This window comes from Vespa velutina, chromosome 5 (assembly GCF_912470025.1).
Source record: "Vespa velutina chromosome 5, iVesVel2.1, whole genome shotgun sequence".
Taxonomy (NCBI): domain Eukaryota; kingdom Metazoa; phylum Arthropoda; class Insecta; order Hymenoptera; family Vespidae; genus Vespa; species Vespa velutina.
This window is the reverse complement of record NC_062192.1, coordinates 179,680-195,784: the sequence shown is the minus strand read 5'-3', so window position 1 is coordinate 195,784 and position 16,105 is coordinate 179,680. Positions and strand designations below refer to the sequence as shown.

At 43.7% G+C, this 16,105-nt stretch overlaps 2 protein-coding genes across 7 annotated transcripts in view; both read left to right on the top strand.

Annotated features, from left to right (window-relative positions):
• Positions 1-41: 41 nt before the first annotated feature.
• Positions 42-6,814, top strand: LOC124949326 (titin homolog). The gene is made up of 10 exons (XM_047494216.1): positions 42-174; positions 1,185-1,564; positions 1,662-1,884; positions 1,981-2,268; positions 2,342-2,469; positions 2,600-2,772; positions 2,891-3,263; positions 3,354-3,783; positions 3,899-4,578; positions 4,806-6,814. The coding sequence occupies exons 1-10, from the start codon at positions 90-92 to the stop codon at positions 6,348-6,350; spliced, it is 4,305 nt and encodes a 1,434-aa protein (XP_047350172.1). The 5' UTR covers positions 42-89; the 3' UTR covers positions 6,351-6,814.
• Positions 6,815-7,672: 858 nt separating this feature from the next.
• LOC124949324 (titin homolog) overlaps positions 7,673-16,105 on the top strand; it is a 44,074-nt gene continuing 35,641 nt past the window's right edge. For 2 of the 6 annotated variants that reach the window (XM_047494206.1, XM_047494204.1), the window contains exons 1-12: positions 7,685-7,943; positions 8,745-8,886; positions 12,509-12,809; positions 13,343-13,523; positions 13,600-13,850; positions 13,908-14,052; positions 14,125-14,337; positions 14,436-14,618; positions 14,713-14,913; positions 15,030-15,166; positions 15,250-15,586; positions 15,697-15,987. In XM_047494206.1, the coding sequence (XP_047350162.1) occupies positions 7,931-7,943; positions 8,745-8,886; positions 12,509-12,809; positions 13,343-13,523; positions 13,600-13,850; positions 13,908-14,052; positions 14,125-14,337; positions 14,436-14,618; positions 14,713-14,913; positions 15,030-15,166; positions 15,250-15,586; positions 15,697-15,987 (2,395 nt within the window). In that variant the 5' untranslated portion in view covers positions 7,685-7,930. Of the gene's footprint in view, positions 7,944-8,744; positions 8,887-9,967; positions 10,637-12,508; positions 12,810-13,342; positions 13,524-13,599; positions 13,851-13,907; positions 14,053-14,124; positions 14,338-14,435; positions 14,619-14,712; positions 14,914-15,029; positions 15,167-15,249; positions 15,587-15,696; positions 15,988-16,105 lie in introns of those variants that run through there. The other 4 variants (XM_047494209.1, XM_047494208.1, XM_047494207.1 and 1 more) reach the window with 4 other exon arrangements.

Genomic DNA, 16,105 nt, shown 5'->3' with positions numbered 1-16,105 from the left:
ATAACGCCGGGAAAAGCTCGAAACCCTGGCCAGAAAAAGCGCGCTCGTCGAGCCACGCTCGACGCGAAAAAAGAAGAGGAAGTACGATCATGGGGAACGCAACTACAAAGAGACATTATTCCAAGAGCATCTCTCTAGCGAGCTCGTCCAAAAGACCACGTTGGGATGGACCAGGTAGACCCAGTAGTACATTTCAGCGAGCTATCAACGGACTCGTTCGTTCCATCAACTTTTCAAACTGGCTGATTGCTCGTGTCAATTGTTATAACAAGACTAGAGTGGAAAGTTATAAAGAAAGTTGTTCTCTCTTCTTTATCTTTTTTTTTTCTTTCTTTTTTTTTTTTTTGTGCCCGTGCAAAAAAAATTTCCCATTCGGGTGCCTCAAGATTCGATCGTCTATTGTCTATTTATTTATCATGAAATCTTTCGGGGATCTAAAATTAACTAGCGTTATTCGAGGATGTTTATTTTAACGATGGGTAGCTATCCGTCTAACGCATGGGGCGAGTACGAAAATATAAGGTCGACTTGACGTATCGCTTCGTATTCGATTATTGTGCAATCGTAGCTTTTGAAGAGCCATCGAGCATACTAGAAATTCCAAGATTTAATGCCAATTTGGAATATTCTCAGGAAACGATGAGAAAGAAATGAAGAGAATCGATTTACACAAGGTCGCTATAACGAGGCAAACGATTGAGGTCAGATAATCGTAACGAGAATAGTATTAGATCAGTATAGAAATCGATACGCGAGAACTATGTTGTAGGAGACGATCGTAGACAGAACTTGTTGGTGTCCGATGTCGGTTTAGCTCCTCTCGCATAAGCTAGGCGGTGGTCTAGCGGCCCTCGGCTTGCCAAACGTTTCACATTTTATTTTAGGAACGCCACGTGCAAACCTGTGTTAGAGATCGGCTATTCTACGCGACAAGCACGTAAGCATCGTTCTGGCATGCGCGGACGATCCTCCTTTTCTTTCCGAAACTTTACATTAATTTTCTAACATTTTCATACTTTTCCTCCTATAAATCATTAATGAAGCGTTGGCCTCGACCACGTTTAGGGATAGCACGTTTAGATCCCATGAAAAATTTCTGTCCGTTAATCGTTCATTTATTATGATAGTTGATAGTTGTCAGTTGAAGACGATAGAATAAACGCACGTACGATTTATATTGTCAGGATTGCCAGCACCTCCGGGCAAGCCAATTCTTATACCAGGAACGGACGATACGCAACCGGACGTCGTTGGAATACGTTGGGAACGATCGCCCAGTAACGGCGGATCGGCCATCGTAGGTTATTTGGTTGAACATCGGCGAATGGGTTCGGCTCATTGGGTGCGTAGTAAGCCCGGGCTCTGCACTTTTCCGGAACTAACGTTGAGCGGTCTTGAGCCAGGATGGCGTTACCAGTTCAGGGTCAGAGCACAGAACGCAGTGGGTCTGTCGGCTCCTAGCGAACTGTCGGATCCCTTGACGGTAACGTTGCAACGAGCCGCTGCATCAACCCCACTGTTCGACCTCGAACTCGTCGATTTGATCGCCTTGGAGAACGAACAGGTGCGTTGCATTCTGTCGAAAGTTACTCCGTTACTTTGGAGGCATACAAATAAATATCCACGAACTTCTCCCCATGGAAAGTAAAATATATTTTTAGGCGGAATTCGTAGTGAGATTTACGGGAACTCCCTTGCCGAAGATTTCTTGGTTCAAGGACGGCTTTGAAATTTTTAGCAGTAGACGTACGAGGATCTTAACGGAAAATGGAAAAAGTGTATTACTTATTCATCAGACAGCTCTTAACGACGAGGGTGAAATCAAGTGTACCGCAACGAATAGAGCTGGCCACGTTAGTACCAAGGCCAGACTGATTCTCGAAGGTTAGTGGATTATCGAAGGTGACGAATCAAGCTTGTGTAAGGCGCGCTTCATGATTAAAAATTAGATGCACCGTGATTTATCCCGTATGCTCTCAGCGTTTCCAAAGATACGACTACCGAGACAGTACGAGGACGGTCTCCTTTTCGAACAGGACGAAACGATCAGATTGAAGGTATCTTTAGCTGGAAGACCACCGCCTACGGTCGCTTGGTTTCACGATGGAGAACCTCTTTCTCAGGACACACGGCATATATTCGAAACTATGGACGGAGAATCGGTTTTAAAAATACCAGACGCAAAGCGATTCGACAGAGGAGAGTACACGGTAAAGGCTAGAAACAAACTTGGCGAGGATTCATCCTCCTTTCTCGTTACCGTTACAGGTTGGTTTACGCTATGAAAAAAGTTGCTTCTCTCAAGACTTTTCTCAAAGTTTTCCTATTGTTTTCCTCATAGATCGACCAGCTGCACCTGGAAAGGTAAACGTCACGATGACTTTGGGCAGATCCGTCACGCTATCTTGGAAAGAACCGGAGGACGATGGTGGTTGTAAGATCGGTACTTACATCGTCGAATATTATAGAGTAAGGAAACGGCCTGCTACTCGTTTAGTATTTACTCATTCTCTCTCTCTCTCTCTCTCTCTCTCTCCCCTCTCTCTATTTGCTCGTTTTTGAAATAATTCAACAATGACACGCATACGCGCAATCTTAGATCGGTTGGGAGGTATGGTTGAAAGCAACCACGAGCCGTCAAACCGCAGCAACGCTGGCCGAATTGCTCGAAGGCTCGGAATACAGATTTCGGGTAAAAGCCGAGAATCCATATGGGGTGAGCGATCCGAGCGAAGAGAGCGACATCATCTTCATTCCAGATTTAAATAAAGGGTAGGAACCGAACGAATAGGAATATCCGAAAGGATGGTCGACCAGCTTTGAATCGATCATCGTTCGGGATCGTTTAACGAAAACAATTGAAATAACGAAATTGTCGGGTGCGAAATAGGGCAACGTCGTCGCAATTAACTGGAAAGTCTCAGAGCCAAAGAGAGATCAGTCGGTCGCGTGGCGATAGACGCGAGGTTAGTTTCATCGAGCCAGCTCCGAGGAGCAGAAGCCTTACGAGAGAAGAAGCAGGGACAAACGGGCAATCTCCTTTCGGAGGACGATCCTCGTCGGCACAAAGATTGTCGATGGAAAGATCATCGAGAGTCGACAGTAGAGTCACCTTCGGTCCAGACACCACGATACACGTTGAAAGAACCGTACCGCCTGTACCGCCGGCTAGGTCGAGAGATCATTCCAAATACGAAAATCGATCGGAGAGTCGTACGATACGACAGGATGTTACCTCTGGGAAAATTAACAACGAATTGCAGGTATTACGATTGTTATCAAGATGAATAAATATATTTGATCGCGTCTCATTACTCGTAGTACGTCTGATCGTATTATTGATTATTATTTAGGAAGGCTCGGAGATTAAAAAAAGAGCAATGTCCCCGACGGTTTCAGTTGCCGTTGAAACGAAGAAAAGGCCAACGCCACCACCGACGTCCTACGACAACATAGCGACGGCGATCTCGGCATCGCCTAGAATCGATTCGATCGGCCGTCCTTCGTCACTGTCGAGAGAAAGAAGTTTGTCCCCCCTTTCGTTGTCTCTAACACGAGAGAATCTCGAGGAAAAGGGTAATGGGTCGCGCTCCCCGCCTCTCCGGCCTATATCAATTTTGAAGAAGCAAAATGGCCTGACCGATGACGCCGATGCGATGCAATTGGCGGCATCGCCTAGAGAGAACAACGACATATTGCACGATAGTTCAGAATTCATGTTGGTCTTGTATCCGAAGGATGAAGCCGAGAACAAGGAGAATAATAAAGGATTGGATTTGACAGGTTAACATTTAACGGAATAAACCTGTTAATTCGAATAAATTCGAAAATCTATCGAACCGTTTAACTTGATTTATCTCCGTATATACATTGGATATACATTGATATGTTCTTTTAGGACGAGGTACAACGGAGGTGTTAGAAGACGAGAAGGATTTGGTACCGCCTCCAATGTCTCTGTCTCTTCCCGAATTGTTCAGTAGAGAACACGAAGTGATAGAGATAATGCGCGAGGCGGTAAGCTCTACGGAGATGTTACACGAACGTGCCATGGAACGTTTTTATAAAGCCATGGAAGCTGAGAAAGAGTCGGAAAGCGCGAAGAGAAAGGAAGCATTGGAGAGAAAAACCGGAGAACTGGCTTCCATCGTGAGACAGGACTTGGAAATGGGAGGAGCTTGGAAAACCGTGATAACGTCCTCGGCTCTTCGAAGAAAGCTGTCCAATTCTGGTGATGGAGCAGCACAAAATCTGATCTCCTCTTGGCAAGCTAAGAAAACTCGCAGAAGATTAAGCGAGGGTCAGGTCGAGGGGATCTACAAACCTATGAAGCTTCTTTCGCCGTTGCTATTACCGGACGTCGAGGCTAGATCCGATCCTAATCTACCTACCGTCGAAGAGACCATAACTGCAAGACCTTGGAGGAGGAGCAGCGACGAGGAGGGAGCTGAACGTCTGCGCAGATGGCACGAAACCAACGTGCCTTTGCTCGAGGAAACTTTGGTAGAGAAATCGATAGGCTTGGGAGTCGACTCGGGAGTTGATTCCACCAATCGGACGATTTCTCCGTTTCAAGAGGTGTGTCGATTTCAGAGTCTGTTTTATCGCCAATGTCGATAAAACAATACGGTGTGACTTTGAAACGAATCGACGAACTTTCGAACGAATGCTTTTCGCAAAGTTCGTCGTGCTTTTTCAAAGTCATCCATAGTATAAAAAGTAACAAGATATTTTTATTAACCTAATGTAACATCTGTGTGTGTGTCCATATATATGTATATATATATATATATATATATATATAGGTCGCGTCGGATAAGCAAGATCAAAAGGACGAGCGAGTGCAGGAAGAAAAAGAGGAGGAGCGGATGGAGGAGGAGGAGGAGGAGGAGGAAAGTGTCGAGACGTCGGAAGAATCGTCCGAAGAAATGAGCAGCGCCGATAGCGAAGATTTGAAAAATTTGAAGCAAAGAATTTTGTCGAGACAAGTTATGGAAGAGGAAGATACGTATCATCCGAGAGGTAGACCAATCCCGCACTTCGATAGCTTCGACAAGCCACATTTTACCGAATACGGCTTCGAGGCTTCGATCGCGAATGATTCGACGGTTCCATCGATTTGGATTCAACCACCCTTGTCACCTACGAACGTTCAACCGAAGTCGATCCTGAAGAAACCCAAGGAAGATGGTACTCTACGAACGAACGAATTTGGCAAAGCCGTACCACCTGACAAACCGATAAGAAAAGTACCACCCGTTAGACAAGAGGATGCGTCGAATCCGAGGGAGGTTAATTTGGCTGATACTAGAGAGTATTACGATACGATGAAACCCGGCGTCATGTCGGAATCGGATACCGATAGCGTTTTATCGGCCGGAGAAGCGGCTAAGAATCGCAGAATACAAGCTAAAATGCGTTCGGCAACGCCCGAAGAGGAGACTTCGAACGAAGCCGACGTCGAAGCAAGAATGGCAGTCGTCAGTCATTACACCGAGATCGTACGTGAACATTCGTCGAGCCATAATACGAGGATTCAGGAGGAGGGTACCTCGAGACGAGGCTCCTTCTCGGAGTATCGAAGAAACGATGGACCGAGTAAGAACAAAGTATCCGATACTATGACGAGCAAACAGATTCGAGGGAACGAAGAACCGTCGTCCGGTGGCGAAGCGATCGTTAGAAGAAAGAATAGCGTTGGATCGCGTGGCACGACCCCTTCCAGAGACACGAGGCTGGTCAAAGAGAGGAGAGAGAGCAGAGCTTCTTCGAGAACAAGATCGCCAAGTTCTAGATCGAGGAACGTTTCCGTCGAAAGAGGCACTAATTCGAGATCTTCTTCGAAAAGCCGAGTACGCGATCCGTCACGAGAAAGAAACGATCGACCAGGATCGAGGACAACGTCGGAGGAACGAGCATTCGCTAGAGAGAGATCCGTCGATCGTAGCTCACGAAATACAAAAGGTACCTCGAGATCGAGCTCGCGAGACAGGCAAAGGGCAACTACACCGGCCGAACTTAAGATCGAACGTTTGCAAAGGGCATTGGAGAGCAAAAAATACAGAGCTCAGAATAGAACTCGATCGGATGTCGATAAATATTATCCGGACTCGTCTTCGACCGATCGTGCCAATGACAAACGTCTTGCGCTTCAAGCTCGGAAGACGGTGAAGTCGACGGTCAATTATATAACCGACCTGACGCTTCTGATGGCCGCCGTTTACGTTTATCTCTTCAAGAAGGAGACTATGGCGATACCCTTTATCGCCCTTCTTCTTTACAGGCGTATCCAAGAAGGCATTCGCGAGCGTATATCGGGACGTTGGTGGTCCTCCAAACGCAAGCACTGACCAATTAGAATGTTCGCGATATCGCGGATCGTAGGATCATTTCGTTTATTTCTTGGTAGGGGATGGATTGTTTATCCTATAAATCGAATGAAAGGTGGCGCGGTAGAAGAGTATTTTTTACGTACCTAATCGAGAGCTCCTTCGTATTACTCATTGTTTCTCTCTTTCTCTAATATGTCCGTCTAACAAATCTTTATTATCTTTCAGTTTACATCGCGCGAACGATAGTCTCTATTTTATACGCGTTAATCGGTCCTATTTCGCTCTCTAGTCCAACTTTCGTACAACGACTTTGCGATCGTTTAAAGGAACAGACGGAAGAGACAAACGCGTCATTTTATCACGGAATTATATCTTATTTGTATGCTTTATGAGGAAATACCTAGGTAAGAGTATATAAAAATTATTACTATCTAAGAAAATATATGTAATTTATAAAACATAAAGTCGTTTTATTATTACGATATTATATCTTTATCTTTCGCCGATGCCACGATCATCGTTGCTTACTCTTAATATTCTTATTGTCTATTTAAAATTTCAATAAACGTGTACGTACGTTACTTTCGTTATTTTCAATCAGCGCCAATCTTTTCGATCAAACGAACGTTCCTGGAAGGAAAATCTTTGATACGATAAAATTATTTTTTCTTTTCTCTTTTCTATCTGCCGAGCAGATAGAAAATTGTGCCGAGCAAGAGTCTATAAAAATCTCACGTCTTCTTAACTTCTTCCTTTTGGGTATCCAATAATTCGCCCGGTCATTCGCATTGAGAACGAACTCCAATAGCGGCATGTCTGAACATTCTAAAATTGTTGTTATGGACATTTGGGGATCCCAAATAATACCCCTACATTGCCATTGGGTTGCGTCGCGACGAGAGTTGTTTTTTCTTTTTTTTTCTTTTTTTCTTTTTTCTTTTTCTTGCCAAAACGATCTCTCGATCGGAACCGAATACTTTATAATTTTTATAATTGGTTAGAAATAAAGGATAATAAATATTTCAAGCGATTAGCGCGTAATAATTATATAGCAGCTATGGAAAGGATTTTTGAAAGGACCTCTAGGTGAACGGGACGTCCCTTGATATGCACTTTCGAACGGGGAAAGTGCTAAAGCCCAGGAGACCGAAGCGATACGGATATAGGCAAAGTTTAAAGAGAAAAAGAAGGAAAATGTTGCGTTGATATTAGGGAAAGGAGGAAAGGCCGCGACCGCGCCGCCACTGGCAAGTTACATCAGAGAAATGCGGGATCCACGTACGGCGCATGTGCGCGTTTCGTTAAAACGACGAAGCCGAGAGTACTGTCTCCGATTTTAGATCGGAGCAGGGTCTCCTGCCGTTGAATTTCGTGGCGTAGGGTGTGCTGCGTGTCTCGGGTCAGCAGACGTTCGGTGCGAGAGGAGAAGAAGAGAGACGACTGCTGTTGCTGTTGCTCTGCCGTTGCCGATGCTGCTAGTGGCGGTGGTGGTGCGCCGGTGGTTCGACTCGACCGAGAGACCGAGGACAGGTAGTTCCACCGCGATAAACGAGTGATGTCAATGCGAGGACGAGCCGGTCCTCGTAACGCTCAACGTAATGACTCTAACAGGTAAGATCTCTAAAATTTCTTTCTGGTCGATTGACATTGCGCGACAAGAATATTGACGCTTCTTGCGCCAAGATAGTCGGAAAAATTCACTTGGATGTCACGCTTCGCCGGAATGCTTGGAATAATTTACAAAACACAAGCATCTAATTTTACCCGGCAATGATCTATAGGCGAATATCTGATTGTAAATAAATGCGAGCGATTTGCTGTTAGCGTTAAATCTTGCAGTATACCGGTAGCCAATGAAAATTTGCGAGAAAGACGAATAATCGTGAACGACGATCGCTATCGAAAGTTCGATGTATTTATTTACAGGCTCGGTTTGCGTGCCGTCGGTATTCACGGCTAAAATTCCGCGGCAGAGGATCGCGCAGCCGTGAAATTTCGGGAAAGAAAATCATCTTCTCGCGAAAGATACGGCCGTAAAATTTGGAGAACGTCTCGCTTTATTCTCTCTCTCCCCTTCTCTCTCTCTCTCTCTCTCTCTCTCTCTCTCTCTCTCCCTCTCTCCCTCTCTCCCTCTCTCCCTCTTCCTCTTTTTATCGTGCTTTCTCTCTACGTATCTATATTTATGCTACAGTTTTGCACGTAGATACTGCCACACGTAGACTATTTTGCGGACCACGTGAGTCTTAAAATATCAGGTAGTTCTCGAATAATGAATTTCCTCAAAGCAACACCGAGAGCGCATTATCTTTGGTCGATTCATCCGATCGTACGACAAACGCAAGAAATATCAAGAAGATTCTTGCGTAAAATGTTTTTCAATAAAAAAACATTCTTTTTTCTTTTCTTTTTCAGATGGTACATCTAGAATCCAAATAGCACCACGATGGGAGGAGGAAGATCAAATCCTGGCGGTGCAAGGTCGCGCCGGCGAGGATATCGTCGTTCAATTGAAACTGAGATCTACGGACGATACGGACGATTTGCAACTGGAGTTGTAAGAGGCAACGTCTATTATATGCCAATGCTATCTCCTGCGATTACGCGTTATCGTTCATTCTGGACTATTGGCCTTAATTTTTAATGTAAAACCTTGAAACGTGCCAAGGATCAAACGGAGTTTATTTTTGTCCGTCGCATGTTTAATTTTCGCGAAGAACGGAATTATATTCGTCGTACGATCCTAGAAACGACACTTTTGCATATATCTCGGTACTATACATACTCGTATATTCGCGGTAGCGTTCCAATGCCAGGGTCGTAGATCTCGGCGGTATCTCCTTGCTCCGACACCAGGGGTATCGAGTTTTCCTCTAATTGCGCTAAATCCTAGTTTTATTTAATTGCGAGACGGCAAAGAATTTCACTCCGGTATTCACTTTTCGTTTCGCCTATTTCTAGAACACAGAGTTATGATCTCATCCAGCCTCGTAGCTTAAATAAGACGAGAAGGGTGACCGGATGAACGATCGCCTCATCGCGTGCCTTCGATTTAGGCATCGAAGATTAGATGGCGACGATCGGAAAAGTTGAATGGAAAGAATCTTGGTCCCTGACCATTCGCACGCGACCTCGCTGTGCGTCTTTCTCTCTCTCTCTCTCTCTCTCTCTCTCTCTCTCTCTCTCTCTCATCGTGATCGGAACATCGCGTCTCCGAGGAGGGAAAATTTAATGGTGATTCGATGATGTCATTTTATGTTTTTTTTCCTAATTCTTTTCTTTGTTTTTCCTTTTTTTTTTTTTTTTTTTTTTTTTATTTAGTCTCCCCCTCTGTCCGTCTATTATTCATCGTGACCGTCTATTTTTGTTACTTCATTCGTTCGCTTTTTCCTTTCTATCCGTTTGTCTGTATTTCTTTCTTCCTTTCTAATTGTAACCGTCCCACCATTATGTCGCTTTCGACTTGGCACGAGCTAAATTCGACCGAGCTCGAGATTTTCGCGAAATGACGGAAGAGGCGCTCTAAACCTATTCGTCTAGTCTTCTACTCTAGTCTATATAGTCAAAAAGGAAGCAATCGTGGAGGTGGAAAATCGGGTAGAGACTATCCGCGGCTGCCAACTCGCTATCAGTCTTTCGAGGGAGCGTCGCGACGATCGACGAGCGTCGAGCGGAAAAAGGAGAATCGTTAATACACCCTTCGATAATCTAAATTAACGTTGTCGTCGATATTTTGTCGACTTACGTCGACAAATATCTCGATAGCTCGATCGCTCGGCGATCGGCGCTGCCCTCCTCCGCTCGATTTCACCCTCCTCCCAACTTTACTTCGATTATCCTCCTTTTTCCCTCTTTATTCGATCTACGCGTAACATTACGCTCATCAATTTGTGAATTTGTAAATTTCGACGCGTTCGATTTTAAATTTGTCGAAAACATACGATCTCTATATAAATGTCGATGACACTCGTGGAGCAGAGTGTAATCGTGCCGATCGAAATATCGATGAATGCCCGTAGGCTTTCTAGAGACTACCATCGAAATCGCGTTTTAAATAGAAAAGGATGTCTATAGAGATGTCTCGAGGAAGAGCTATCCTTTCGACGACGTTATATTGTCAATTAGTGTTTCTCGCGCGTCTTACGAGTTGAAACGGTGAATATATTAAATTCGACGGATGAATCTGGTGCGCTTTCAGTTAAAAACTGATCGAGTCTATGTTCGATAATGGGAAGCGATTGTTGTAAGTGCGCCGATGGTAATGGCAAACCTGTCAGAGGAACTTCCTCCGATGGCTCGGGATACCGGTATGATAATCGCATGATTTATTGCATGAACGAGACAGAAAATAAACACCTAATGATTTACACGAGATTAAATATTTAATTATGTCGTTGTTTACCACGCAAAGATTACGGCTACGATCGAAACGCGATCACGAGTGTAAAATCGTTTTTGCGTTCTGCCAAGTACTTACATAAATACGCGCCCGCGCAAAATGTCAAACGGCACGGGGAATATATTTCTTCCTACCTATTAAGTATTATACGATCGAATATCGGAATTCCTTCGGTCTAGAGAACTATATGATATGACTATGACGTCGGTTAGACGTTCTCTAGAGTTTGGTCACTAGATAAGATATTGTCTCGTAATGATTCTTAAACGATCGCGCATATGACACGATACCGAACTGATCGTTCATTTTCATCGAATAAAATCGTTAGAACTATTCGTTTTTAAATAAAAATTCTTAGCGGTCTACATCAGAGTAACAGAGTATTACAAGCATACAAATGGTCCAACGCACCTCGTCTTGGCATTGCTCTACTGCCCTATTTTTGTCATCTCTTTGAGCGAGCAACAACGGAAAATGATCGAACCATCCGTACATTTAAAACACTTCAACTCGATCATTATTATCATCGATTATTGCTATTTATCGCCGATGACTCGTATCGATCGATTTTCTCAAATTTATCGAGGCGAGATAATTTTGCCCGAATGAAATCTATCGGTGATTTAGAAATACCATCGTTGAAAATATGTGGTGCAATAGTTCGCAATCCTGACGCAAAAGACTATTGAGCATTTATCGGACGCAGTTATACGATTCTTCGAGCGATAAACGATTTTCTTTTCTTTCGTTTTTCATCTCTTCTAGCTTGCGTCAATCCTTCCTTTCGAAGAGCTCGATGACAAGACTGATTCGTTAATCTTAAAATAACGACCGGTTTCGAGGCCGGCGTCGTTTGAAACGTGTCAAAGGCACGCTTTGCTTCGATCGAATACCGATGCACCTTATTTACCGTTCTCCTTTGGACAGCTGCTAATTATAAGATTTCAATAACAAGGGCCGTTCAAGGATTATCGCCGAGTAACGCATCTAACGAGTTATTTATTCGTAAATGATCGTAATTTCGGGACTGTTCTTTTTCTTTCTTTCTTTCTTTCTTTCTTTCTTTCTTCCTGACAAGACGTCAGAATTCCATTGCTTCCATTTGCAATGTCAAGGTCGTATATGTTACTACCCTTCATCGATTCAGAGATCATCGAACTCTCCGTCGAATAACTTTAGTCGGTTGACTAATTAAGAAATATTTCCTCTCGAACGTAATTGACGAATTTAAATTTATCTCGTGAGTATTTTTAATCGATCTCTTTCTTTCGCCTGAATTTGAGGTATGAGCATTGAGATGCTTTCGAATTAGAATCATTGCCAGTGGAATGAGCCGAACCATAACATTTCCAAACTGTTTATTCATTTGCACCAGAACGGAAGTTTAAATACCAGATACAATATTACGTTAGTGTGCCGCAGTATTTTCATCGCTGATATAAGAAACCACGTATCTTACCTATGCTATGCCAATCTATCTCCTCTTTTTTTTTTTTCTTTTTTTCTTCGTTAGGGAAGCAGGGAAGGCGGATTTTCATGATTTTTTAATATCCGCTAATGACGCGACTCACTAACGACCGACTTATCATTGCAACGAATAAAAATTTTCAATAAAACGAAAAGAGACGAGTTTGCGAGCTTACGCGACGACTAAGCCAGCGATGTTCGATGCATATATGTATATATATATATATATATATATATATATATATATATAATCATCCTCGTGCGACTTGTTTTTATTTATTTACGCTTCTTTTTTTCTTCTCTAATTTGGTAGCATCCGCGGCGATCGACCGATGCCACCGAATCGGTATAGGCTGCAAATGAGAGGCAATATCGTGCAACTAACGTTGAAGCAGTCGCAAAAGGACGACACCGGCCAATATGCTTTGGTAGCGACGAGAATCGGACAACCCTTTGAGAAAGGATCAACCCGGAGAATTCATCTGCGCGTTGACGAGCCCAGTTACGAGGAAGGCGAACCACCGATTTTTCTTCGAAGATTGACAGACCTCGCGGTCAAAGTTGGCACCAGAACGAGATTCCTCGTAGAAATTCGAAGCTCGACGAATCCGAAGGTAAACTGACTACGACTTACCTTATCGGACAAAGACGATTTTTTTCGTGTCATCATTTCAAATCCGCGATTGTTTTAAAAATCCGGACATTCAACCCGGAAGGAGGAGTAAGGCAATTGACACGTGACCGAATTATCATCGGTTTCCGAGATTTCGGCTCGTACTTCTTAGTCTTTTACTAGCAGACGAAACGGGAAACACGAATCGAATGGGATAGCAGAGGTCCATGACCCGAGCTAGTGACGACAGAAGACGAGGGGACGAAAATTGTTACGTATTCTTGCGCGCCTCGTATTACTACCACTCGGCCGCTACTGTATATTATTACGCGCACGTACTTGCACCACGCCAAAGACCGACGCGCATTCCTTCCTGCCTCTCTATTTTATAAATTACTTTTCTACTTTTTTTTTTTTTTTATTATAAAGATTTATTCTTTCTTTCTTTTTTTCTTTTCTTTTTCTTTTTGTATTGAAAACAAAACAGAACGAAAGAAAAGATATGTTTGATAGCGTTTAACGCGATAACTTTAGGTAACTTGGCACAGAAACGATCTACCTATTCAAGCTGGATCGAGATTTTCCTTTGTACACGAGGGTAACTTTTACTGCGTCGATGTTGCACCGGTAAAAGTCGAAGATCAAGGTAATTGGACTTGCATGGCGGAAAATCAAAGCGGCAGATCATCGTGCACGTCGCATCTCAGCGTCATTGGTAATGCGTCAACGATAAGCTTTTATAAAATTCGCAAAACGATTCGTTACCGTTCGTTCATGTATTTGTCGTGCAGTACCGAAAGCCTACAAGAGGCCAGAATTCGTGGAAGAACTTCGAGCTCTGTTAACGGAAACGGGAACTGTATCGCTGGAATGCAAAGTCGTTGGCGTACCAACCCCGGTATTGAGATGGTTCAAAGACAACAAGGAGATCAAGGCCGGCGATGTTTTCGCTTTAACGGCAAACCCTGACGATCCTACTTCTTTGGGAATTTACACCTGCGAGGCTGACAATTGCATGGGCACGGCATATTCCTCTTCAAAGGTGAAATATATTTCTAATATAAATGTACGATAAAACGTATGCTATTTTTCGATCCAGGTACACGTCGTTGGTAAAGGTAGCCGAGAGGGTTCGTTAAAGCCAGCGGACACGTTAACGAGTACAGGTCCTCCGCCGGTATTCAAACGAATACTCCGGGACGAATGTTGTAGAATCGGCGATTCCGTAACACTCTCGTGTCAAGGTAAGATCATTTAATTTATATATCCACTTGCGTGCAAGTTGTGCGACTTGACGTTTCCCAACGAATACGTAGTTCACGTACCGCCATGGCCAAAGTCGATAACGTGGTACAATCAAGAAGGCCGCATAGAACCAAACGAAAAGTATCACGTGATGGAGGACGGTCTGGGTGGTTATTCGATAGAAGTGAAATTGATCGAAGCCATGGACGAGGGCGAATGGAAGTGCGTCGCAACGAGCGCAGAAAATGTTAAACAATTTACGACGTGTCATGTCGCTGTGATCAGTGAGTAACTCGAAATGATATATACTTGGAATGATGTATCTGTCGAAGGCCAGAACGATTTCTATCGTTTAAATTACTTCTCTTCTCCTATGATAAAGTTCCAAAGAACTACAGGAAACCGCGTTTCATGGAAAGTTTGAAGGCGGTTCTTACGGAGGAAGGATTGGTGTCCTTCGAATGCAAGGTCGTGGGTTTTCCAACTCCCTTGTTGAGGTGGTTCAAGGACGGACAGGAATTAAAACCAGGAGACGTTTACCAATTAACAGGGACAAACTCTTTAGGTTTCGATTGATATTACATATTTCGTACTATGTACTTATAAAGCTTATCGAACGATAAGCGGATACGATATATATATATACTTGTCCGCTATAGGTTCTTATTGCTGCATCGCAAGGAATTGCATGGGCGAGGCAAAGAGTACCGCGGAGTTGACGATCGAGGACATTCAAAATCAGCTGAACGAGGAAGAACGTCTTCAACTTTTGACTTCCGATAAGCCACCAAAGTTCGTCAGAGGTTTAAGGAGTTGCGAGGCAAAGATCAACGAAGAATTATTTCGATTTACGGTGCAGGGTTGGACAATTTTTCATTTTATTAACGTGTTATTAGACGTTCGTCGTATCGTCGATCTTACGATTAAACGATCGAACGTGTGATTTCTCTGCGGCCAATTACTTGTAATATTTCAGTGAGCATTTCGCCGGAACCAATTCTATCGTGGTACAGAGACGACGTGGAGGTGATCGAAGGTGACAAATTTCGTACTATTAAGGAGAATCTTGGCACGTGTCATCTCGAAGTTCGCCAACTTGAAATTTCCGATCAAGTAATTATCAATCGATCTCATTACTTTTACGATGATCGATGATTTATACGATACCCTTTGATCAATCGCCGTAATCTCTTTAGGCCGAATGGAAATGCGTGGCTGCCAACGATTATGGGCACAGTGTTACTTCCTGTTTTCTGAAATTAATCATTCCTAAGCATTACAAAAAGCCAAAATTCTTGGAAAGTTTGCGGGCAATACTGTCCGAAGAGGGCGCCGTTAATTTGGAGTGCAAAGTGATCGGGGTGCCCCAACCGATTCTAAAGTGGTACAAAGATGGCATGGAATTGAAGCCAGGCGATATACACAGAATAATTACGGGCCAGGATGGCACCTGTTGTCTGGGAACTTACACGTGCGAAGCTATCAATTGCATGGGTAAAGTCAGCAGTTCTGCCTCCCTTTTAGGTTTCGAAGGTAATCCCAAAATCTTCTCATCGTTGTCCACAATTCGAATGCCCGTATTACACTAATGCGGTGTCGCAGTAGTAGCTAGTATAGTATCGTCATGCTTGTAACTTTTTCAGACAAAATCAGTGCTCGGAAGGATACGAAGGAAGACGTGCAATTGTCGGCGAACGGTCACGAACTGGCAAGAAATTTGTCACTTTCGACGATTCACGAAGAGAGGACGTCTCAATTGTACGATACCCCGCAAACCGATCGTTCCGTCACTTTCGACGACAGAGGCGAAGTCTCTTTCAGTTTCGACGGTAAAGAGGTCTCGGTGAGCCTTTACGAAACTCCCGATCTTACGGAGGAAGAAGCCCTGCAGATCGTCGAGATGTATGCCGATCAATTGTCCGAGCACGTCACGGGTAAGCAATTTTTATCGTAATGTCATAACAGTGTTTATCTCACATTTTTCAACGCGATGTAAACCTAAAGAAAGAATGAAAGACAAAAGACAATAACGGTAAGTCGTTGGAAAGTAGA

Coding starts and splice junctions, on each gene's coding strand:
- LOC124949326 (XM_047494216.1), top strand. CDS start 90: ATGGGGAACGCAACTACAAAGAGACATTATTCCAAGAGCATCTCTCTA. Junction 1,885..1,980: donor GGCCAGACTGATTCTCGAAG/GTTAGTGGATTA, acceptor GTATGCTCTCAG/CGTTTCCAAAGATACGACTA. Junction 4,579..4,805: donor CGATTTCTCCGTTTCAAGAG/GTGTGTCGATTT, acceptor ATATATATATAG/GTCGCGTCGGATAAGCAAGA.